The sequence below is a fragment of the Asparagus officinalis genome, chromosome 4, assembly GCF_001876935.1.
Source record: "Asparagus officinalis chromosome 4, Aspof.V1, whole genome shotgun sequence".
NCBI classification, from domain to species: Eukaryota; Viridiplantae; Streptophyta; class Magnoliopsida; order Asparagales; family Asparagaceae; genus Asparagus; species Asparagus officinalis.
Genome location: NC_033797.1, coordinates 135,816,570 through 135,826,679, shown reverse-complemented (window position 1 = coordinate 135,826,679; position 10,110 = coordinate 135,816,570). Strand labels below are relative to the sequence as shown.

At 36.3% G+C, this 10,110-nt stretch overlaps 1 protein-coding gene across 1 annotated transcript in view; it reads left to right on the top strand.

Annotated features, from left to right (window-relative positions):
* The window catches only part of LOC109839357 (ceramide kinase), an 18,202-nt gene continuing 8,981 nt past the window's right edge, over positions 890-10,110 (top strand). The window contains exons 1-8 of the mRNA XM_020407786.1: positions 890-1,096; positions 4,862-5,017; positions 5,101-5,268; positions 5,366-5,458; positions 5,642-5,734; positions 9,587-9,845; positions 9,948-9,974; positions 10,071-10,104. Of these exons, the coding sequence (XP_020263375.1) occupies positions 989-1,096; positions 4,862-5,017; positions 5,101-5,268; positions 5,366-5,458; positions 5,642-5,734; positions 9,587-9,845; positions 9,948-9,974; positions 10,071-10,104 (938 nt within the window). The 5' untranslated portion in view covers positions 890-988. The remainder of the gene's footprint in view (positions 1,097-4,861; positions 5,018-5,100; positions 5,269-5,365; positions 5,459-5,641; positions 5,735-9,586; positions 9,846-9,947; positions 9,975-10,070; positions 10,105-10,110) is intronic.

Below are 10,110 nucleotides of genomic sequence, written 5' to 3'. Positions count from 1 at the left end.
ATGAAAATCATCTTAATTTTATCCAAACTGATATATATTGTTATAACCATTATAGTGTTAAAATGTAATCCCCAATCAATAGCCAACAAGTGTCCTACATTATGTGTGATCAAGTCGACTATTTAAGATAATCAAAGGCCCAACTCGGACGACTCGACATCTTGAGAGGACGACTCAAAAAGCGTTACGTGTTGACCTCTGGCTAAGTCGACTGCTTGATCAACCCGATCGATCGACCATTCGGCCGATATTTTGCGAATGCGACTCAAAATGTGGTATTTCTCGACCTTATGGTAGAAAAGTAGAAAGACGATGACTACCTCGAGCCCCCCTGTCGCGTACCGACAGCTGATCACCTCGCAATAAATGTCATTAAATGCATAATCAACGCCAGTATTTCTCCATCCCTAAGGCATCTCCAACAACTTCTTCAAAATTTTCTTCAAAATGGGAAAGCAAAAGTCATATTCTCCAAATTATTTTTACACCAACTCCAACAGCTTTTCCATTTTGAAGAATTCATTTTTTTCCTCTAAAAATTTGGAGAATGCTGCAGATTTGGGGAAGCTATCCCATTTTTTCTCCTCCATCCCTATTTTAGGGAATGAGATGTAGAATCTGTTGGACCAAAAATCTAACTAAATTCTCCAAAAGTGGGAAAAATGGAAGCTGTTGGAGATGCTCTTAGATGCAACTTAAATGTACAAATAAGGAAGGCTATCTGCAATTGATATCTGACCGCTGAATTCTACGCTAACCCTGTTTCAAGTTAAGGCCCATTACACTTCTCGGCTTCCGGCGGTCAAATTCATATGCTCGGCAAGGCCCATTTGGCCCAGAGAAAAAACAGAAAATTTCCAATTTCCAAATTCCAAATCGGCGGCCCTCTCTTCTCTCTCTCTCTCTTTCTCTCCAACCTCAGAATTCTGCAGCAAATTAACCTTTCAAATTGGGGATTTTTATTTTTCTTGGGGGGCTTTCTCGCAAAATGGAGACAGGAACGCCGGCGTTGAGCGGGACCCTCCTCTTGGACCGCGTCGGCGATGTCGTCGTCACCCTCAATTCCGATGGCATCTCATGGAGCGCTGTTGATAACGTGAGCTCTCAATTTCCCCATTTAAAAAAAAAAAAAATCAATTTACCATCATATATGCCCTAAACTTTTGAGGAAACGCTTCATGAGTCCATCGTCGTTCCAAAAATTAGGACATAATTCAAGATGCATTTTGCGACGATATCACCATAGCATAGTGATTATGTGTATTCAAGAACATTTGCTCGTTTGTTGAAATTTCTTTATTTTTTAAGAGAAGGGTCTGGGCATTTGTTCAAGAAGTTATTATTATGCCTTTCATGGGCATAGAGCGATTTAAATGGTGTTTTTGTATGCGCGTATGAGGGTTTACGATGGTTGATGGTGTAGTGATAGTGCTTGATTGTCTTGCGAGCCGTGCCGAGGATTCGTACGGTCTGTTTTCTCTTCCAAAACTCCCGTTTGTCGAGGAGATGGAAGGCGACAAGTTAGGTTTGGACGTATAGATAGTGGGCACATGCAAACCTAATGATAATCTTTTAGGTCAATCCATCAATGTACTTTTCCGATGGGGATACGAATAAACACTGATCAGTGTTTGGAGTGAGGCTGGAAAGTATGCGGCGCCAACCTACTGATCCAGCAGACGAGTCAAAACATATTTCATGTTAGATTTATGGAAGAAGTAGGACATACCGAATATCCAGTACTATCCAGCTTAGCTCATAATTAATTAATATCTTTGTTAGTTTGTTATTTACTCAGTTATGGTTATTTAATGGGTAATCTTAAGTAAGTACAGTTTAATGCACGTTAACAAGTGCAGACACACATGAGGTGACCCAAAGCAGGACAAGCACGGAAGAGGAGACAAATGTAGCAACCATTTGGCAAGTTGATTAGTGGATGGTCTCAAAGTACTTGGCTCACACGGTTTGTGCATAGGCCTAAGTATGGGTCACATTTGGACATGAATAAGCACAACGCACTTCTAAGTTCTAACCCGGCTTAGGGTCAATTCAATTATATAAAAGCAGCAATGGGTAAAATAGAGTAAAGCCTTAGGAATTTAAATTAACAAAGACAACACTTCTTTTTTTAAGGACTATTATCATTCGTGACGATGAGATTTTAATGGCTGTTTGTCAGCTACATAGACATATCATTTTAATGTTAGAAAGGTCTATAGACATTAAGGAAAATGCGTGCTGACAGAGCCACAAACATAACAAGGGTTAAAGAGTTAGCTAGTGTAATTAGTTTGTTCTTATGGGAAAAAAGCCAAAGGAGAACTGTGGCAAACTTAAGACTAGAAAGGATATTAGCTTTTTGAAATGAATTAATCAATTTCTATCCTTCAAATAATCAAATTAGAAAATAATTGATCAGTTGTGATACGTAAAGGATTTTAATTACTCTAAACATGCTTAATTATTGTTGATTATCAAATTAATTAAATTAGAAATTTTCAGTTCCTTAGTGATTTCTAATTCTACTCCAGTTAGAATACTTCCATGAACTATTAAGTTTTATTTTCTAATCAAATCAGAAACTAATTAATCAAATGAAATGAATTATGAATTCAAAAACTATATTTAGAAACACTTTATGAATATAAAGTAAGTTGATAGAATATAATTAATTAGGGAAATACAAAAGTGATTAACCCGAAGGGAATTTTAAAACTGTTGGATCCAAAATTGAACTGTTTTTATCAATATTTCTGGGGCCTCCTTTTTTATTTTTGAGACCATATAATCAAGAATTAAGCTTATAAATTTGTGTGGCTGTTCCAATCCAAAATTGGTTGGTAGGACCAACACCTAAGATGCACACCAATTCCTATGTTACCTGGGTACTTCTATCTGAATCTATACTTGTACCTGACACGTACGCGTACTTAAACTCCTTGAACTCTCCTTGCATACATGCATACATTTATTCAGGCATGTACCCAATACACATTTTAGTTTAAAACACTTGTCATACAATTCTTGGACGCATATCATACACTTCACATCCACTTCCTGCAATTCGTTGGACATAGGACGAGTTTCAAATCATGATTTTAAAAGGTCGTTTGAGTGTCTAGTTTAAATCAAGCAATCTTCCAATTTATAACCCACATAATATATAAGAAACATAAAATGTTATAGGAACTTAATTATCATGACACATTGACACGTAAATGAAAACAATATTGATCTCTTGTAAAAAAATTATTTATTTCAATATGTAATATGTCTGTTTGTGTCGGTGGTCAGGTGTGTGTGTACATATTTATGTAGCCATTTCCCTGTACTCTACCTTTTACAAGTTGTTGTGTCCCTTAACTATACCCATTTCCAGGCAACATAGACCAATGCAAATATAGTAACCAACTAGTCTTCATGAACATGAATTCACTGTTATAAATAGCGGTAAATAGCCCCGCAATAGCAGCACTAATAGCGTTAGCGGTCCCTTCCCGCTACGCTATCGCCCGCTACGCTATCGCGCAATAGCGGTGACATATTGTGGAACATGTCTGTTTGCAAAAGTAGCCAATAGTGTGTCATAACGATAAATAGTGAGCGATTGCATTCGAAATTTGCTTTTTGACTGCTATTTAAAAGCTGTTTGATGCTTATTTTTTTAAAATTAAACTCAACCATTGACCATTGCATTCCACCGTCCCCTGTGATTTTCAGCATACTCCCGCCACCTCTCATAGCCTCTGACACCTACCTTGATACTTCCTCTCACCTCCTTCACCATGAGCTCCTCTTAGGACAGTCCTGTCACCGCTAAGCTCTTCTTCTCAAAGACGACTACTTTTTGACTCCTCCAGTCATCTTCGGTATTACGTGATGGTTACATGTCTATTTCATGTTTAGGATCTCTTTAAATCATCAAATATGTATTTTTTAGATTTCTTAGATTTTTCTTTAATTTTTCTTTTTTTAGTAGTTATACATATCTAAATTAGACCGCTATTTGACTTTGCACTTTTTACCGCTATTTTGTCGCAATAGTTCGAAATAGCCTTAGCGATGCCTCACCGCTACGCGACACTATCCGCTATCGATAACCTTGCATGAATTTATAAAATGCAACATCCACCTATCTTCTTCAAACGTAGTGCTAGACCTGACATGGAATGAAGAGCTATATAGATAATATTTGAGAGTACTGTTCATTGAATCTTAAATTGCAAATTTGTGCCCGATAAGGGCCAGGCCTAAATGAAAATGATGTAAACAACACATCTATTAGACCATTATCCCATTGTAATGTTCCCATGCCCATGTAAGTTCGAACTTAGCTTGTTTATGATAGCACAAAAAATTTACCTGATAAAGTTGGGCACAATATCTGATAATGTCTTCTTTTAACCTGGGCTGGCTTTTACAATGACAAGACTTTGATATAAGACCTTGCCTTACAGTTTAGTCCCAATTGGATATCATAAGATGGTTTAATGGTTAAAATCAGATCCAATATTTGGATGGAGATTGCCTCCTTTGGGCCATATAGTTCCTACTTCCAAGCCTTGTAGGCGGTCCATTTTGAGGCTGGGTCCTCATTGTTGAGACTACTGCTTTTACCAATTGCTATGTCTCTGTCATGGATATCTGGCATTTTCTTGAGATTTTGTTACATGTGATTGGTTCGCCTTAAGCTGGAGGTTCCATGTCATTGATGGAAGATACACTTGACAAGAAGCTTTAGGGTGGTTGATGTTTTCCTACTCACATAATGCTCTTTTTCATTATCTTTTTTGTTTGTCATGAACTTATCTCTGATTATGCCTTGAACTTCTTTGTTTGACTGTTATGTTTATATCAGGTCTCAGGCACCTCTTTCTGCTTAGGCATGACAATGAACTTGAAGACTGAGGATGAGATTAAGTTTTCCAATATTTATGCTGTCGAGTTTATTGGTTGGGGTTTAATTTATGACTTTGTTTGGAAAGGTGGACTTCTTTTGGGCAAGAACTCTGAGGTTGTAATTTTTTTTATGTAGAGATTTGTGTCACAGGGTGATTTATGAGGCTTCTTACCAATTTCTTTTCTTGTCTCTCACAGATGAATCGATTTGTGGTGCATGGTTTCTATAAGAAAAAGAATTACAATTCTCCTTGGGTTCTTTCTTCTTATATCTTTGGGCATGAGGATTTTCAAACATGCAAAACATGGGTGGACCGTTTACATGCTCGCATTAACATGGAAGTTGGAAGACCAAAGAGTCTTTTGGTACACTCAATCATTTCTTATGAATTTAATTTTCTTCTGAATCCATTCGATTCTGGAACCATGATTTGACTTTCTAACTTCCAATAGTATTGCCTAGGTTTTTGTTCATCCACATTGTGGAAAAGAGAATGGACGCAAAACTTGGGAATCTGTTGCTCCTCTATTCGTCCGGGCTAAAGTGAAAACAGTAGTGAGTACATACAATAATGATTATCGTTAAAAGTCTAATTATTAGCCTAACAAAATCAAGTCCTTGGTGCTCCTTTTAAACCGATGCTAGCTTCGATGATATTATGGAACTCTTTTTATGTCAATGGAGTAATATGTTTACATTTTAGTGCGTCCACCCATCTAGTTCCTTCATGCTTTTCAGGTAAGCCTAACAAAGAGAGCAGGGCATGCATATGACATAGTAAGTTCGTCAACAAACAGAGAACTTAATGCGGTAGATGGCATTGTAACTGTGGTGAGTCACTACCTTATGCCATGTGATTTAATCCATTTATCTGTGCGGCAAAATCTTGCATAAGTTTATTATCTGTTCTTCTGTTCGTGTCCAATATTAACAAAAAAAATTTGTAATTTTAGTTCAAAATCATATATTCATGTGCATGTTGGTAAGAAGTACTAGAAAAGTTTACTAATGCTGCTTATTGATTGATGTCAATGACCTTATTCCATTAGGTGCTAATTGAACTTTATGCTCTAGGGTCTAAGCTCGTTAGATAAATACCCTGATGTAGCCAAAATTCCTTTCAAAGCAGTGAAAGATTTGCATGAGATCGTGTTTTCAATTTAACATTGTAGGAGGAAAGTTATAGCTTAGAAACGGGTGTTTGTTACCTTAGCTTGGACCTTTTGTTTTTTTAGAGCTCCCAATTCGTTAGTTCTAGGGATGCAAGTGATAAAAAGTTTCTCAAAAATCTAATTTTGTATTTATGTCTTGAAAAATAAGGTAATGAAGGTTTATCCAGTTAAACCTGGATATCTGAAGTTTATCAAGTTAAAAATATGGATTCATCTTCCAAAATTCCACATAGCTAAATCCCAAAACACGGTAATGGAATTATTTGGAAGTGCCAAATTTGATACCCATTAACCTCTTCCCATATATATATATATGTATATATATATATATAGAGTAAAACTTGTGTCAACTTAAGTGGACGTCCACTAAGTTTCTTAGCCATTGATGATCACTTGATTGAGCTACTTTGTGGATGATCCGCTCTGTTGAACTTGATCTACATATTCTAAAACCCAAACACACCAAATTTGGGTTGAATTCGTCATGGTTTGACCATTCATCCACTCGTATCAATTTTAACGGTTTCAAATGAATAGAACTTTTTACCTAGCTCGACGGAGGATCAAACCACGACGGGTTCACCCTAAATTTGGTGTGTTGTGGTTTTAGAATATGTAGATCAAGTTTAACGGAGCGGATCATCCACAAAGCAGCTCAATCAAGTGATCATCAATGACTAAGAAACTTAGTGGACGTCCACTTAAGTTGACACAAGTTTTACTCATATAGAGTAAAACTTGTGTCAACTTAAGTGGACGTCCACTAAGTTTCTTACCCATTGATGATCACTTGATTGAGCTGCTTTGTGGATGATCCGCTCCGTTGAACTTGATCTACATATTCTAAAACCCCAACACACCAAATTTGGGGTGAATCCGTCATGGTTTGACCCTTCATCCACTCGTATCAATTTTAATGGTTTCAAATGAATAGAACTTTTTACATGGCTCGACGGAGGGTCAAACCACGACGGGTTCACCCCAAATTTGGTGTGTTGGGGTTTTAGAATATGTAGATCAAGTTTAACGGAGCGGATCATCCACAAAGCAGCTCAATCAAGTGATCATCAATGGGTAAGAAACTTAGTGCATATAAATATTGAATAAGATTCCATTAATTTTCGTTCTTGAATGTTCAGATATCATTCAGAAGGTCAAACAAGACCTTCAACTCTGTGTGTGTGCAATGTTGCCTGACTGAAAATATGTCCTAGTGCATAATTTAGTTGGAACACCATAAGTCTATTCTGTGGTAGGCAAGGTTTTAAATGTTGCCCGACATATCGGTTTGAGGGCTTGACCGACACGATATGGACGTTTTCAACTCGTATATCGGTTTTCAGGGTCAAATTTTTGAGGGCTTGACCGACACGATATGGACGTTTTCAACTCGTATATCGGTTTTCAGGGTCAAATTGGAAATATCAGGGTCATATCAGGCATATCGACTTATTTTTTAGCTTTGAAAAATCGACCGATATGATATTTTTTTTAAGATCTGTTTTTTGTTATCGGGTTTGGGTTTAGTGATAAATACTCAAACTCGTTTGACCTGTTCTCATGTTTAAGGGTTTCTTATGAACCCGATAGAAAGAATTTATGAACCTAAATCCATATATTATTTACTTTTTTATATGTTTAGTCTATAGAATTTATAAAGTATGGTTATATTGAATTTATGAATGCTTAGATTACATTTAAGACATGATATTATACATATGCGCACTACCCGATATGGCAATCCGATATTTAGTCAATGTCTTCCGATATATCCCCGATTTCCACTATCCGACATGGATTTCAGCCATCCGACATGAACCCGACATCCGACATTTAAAACCTTGGTGGTAGGGTATACAAAGTCATCATCACAGAAATAAAGCGCATAATTTTGGAGTCTCTGTTTGTGAGCATGTGCATGAGTGTGTGCAAGCTTGTGCATAGCCATGCATGTGGGCATGTGAGCAAGAGTGCATGAGATGTTTTAATATATAAATTATTGGGAATTTATAAGCCAAATTTATAGTAGAATACACAAGATCACAAGTCGCAGAAACATATTATTTTGGATATTCCTCTCTTTCCATGGAATATCCAAAAATTGATACCTCTATTGGGATAAAAGCTTTGTTGTTATTTTCCCACTCTTTTTTTAATGGAACGGAGGAAATAAAATAAAGGTTGGACTTATCACTCCTAATTTTCGTTCATCTATTATAATTCGATCAATATATGTATACGGATTGATGCATAACATAAAAAAAAAATCATTCCATTTTAATGATATGAACACAAATACTATGAATACACATGTTAACTCTTTCACTTTGGTCAAAGTTATGATACTTTTTCATGAAAATAACTTTTAAAAGATGTCTATTTTACTATTAGATGAAAGACACAAAAAATACTCCAATTTTCACGTCATGTTTTAAAATGGGCAACATGTAGCTTGATTGCTTTTATTTTCTCGTAGGGAAAAATGCTTCCAACCTCCTGATATTTAAAGACTGAGCTTTCCTCCCTAAGAAAAAAAAAAAATTCAAATATCTTTACTCCCTTAGACTCTTGTTCCCTTTGTAAGACACCCTTCTCTCCACTAATACTTTTGCTTAATCATAGAGTATCCCAACTTTATTATTTATAAAAAAATCACTGCATCGTTAACAACCATGGCGATTGCGAAATGAGCTGTAAAAGGAGAACGGTGAAAGGATGGTTGGCGACTAATCTATATGACAGGCGTTCATAGTCTAATGGGTCTAAGAGGCTTTGGGTTTGGAGATTGTGATTAAGAATTGTAGTGTTCGGTCTATATTTTTTAGGAAGAAGTGAGGCCTGTAGAGTAAACTCTTCGTGCTGCTTCACTCTTTCTTTTTATTACCTCTAGGTTCTTATAAAAATTTCCCTCTTGAAACGTGACAACTCTAATTTAACTGTTATTTCTTCACATTAGAATTTTTCGGACTTTAATTTTTTTTTTTTTTTGAGTTTCTGTCGTTGCCTCTGTTGCCAACATCATTGACCCACCATTGCCACTAGCCGATTACCTCGTATTCCATTGCCATTGAGGCCACGGTTGAACAATAAATGAATTGATGATGATGCCAGCAGGAGGAAAGGTGCCGAATGAACTGAAGAAGACTATTTTGGTGTATTTAATAATATATTATTTTTTTATCATGGGAGGATTTAAAATGATTTTTTTTCTTATCTAAATGTTTGGTCCTTCGTGAGTTTGGGGTAAAAGTTTACAAACTTGGATGAATCTAAGATGAGAAAACTCTACACACATACCACAACCTTAAATGCATTTGGGGGTATTTTAGGGTTAGTTATAAATTCTGGTGGGGAAAAGGGGGTTTTACAAAGAAAATAAGAGATTAGGGGGATAAGGGCATTTATCTTTTTTCTTTGGTAGGAAGGCTTGTTTTTTAAAACTCAAGGGAGTTGAAGCATTTTTCCCTAGCCCATAATATTTATGGTTTTCTTGTCACTCATTTGGTGACAGGGGGGTGATGGCCTCTTTCATGAAGTTTTAAATGGACTCTTGCGTTCAAGGCATAAGGATCCTTATCCACCACCACCTCCGGAGTTCAATTTTCCTAGAAATGGAGTCAAGCATCAAGACAATAACAAGAACGGTAGTAATTGTAGGGCCTCTATTGATGGTCCAAGTGATGAAGTACCTGAATCTTTATTTAAAAGTGATGACCAAGAACCTCTCATCTCTACTTCAGAATTAAGTGGACTCAGCCCCTCAAAAGCAAGTATGGCTGAAAGAATTTATCTGTTATGCATATATTAAAAGTTCTATTTTAATAAGTATGAAATAGGTCCTAACCTGTTTTTGGGTTTTTCTTGAACATCAGTAACCGAAAGTGGATCATGTGATACAGGTTAGTTATTTTTATAGCTATTTGACTTGAATCTTCCTTGTATAATTACTTTTTTCACTTTAAATAATGAAATAATCTATTTTGTCCTTACTGCAGATCAAGATAATGAATTTTCCTTTCCGAATGATAGGTTTAG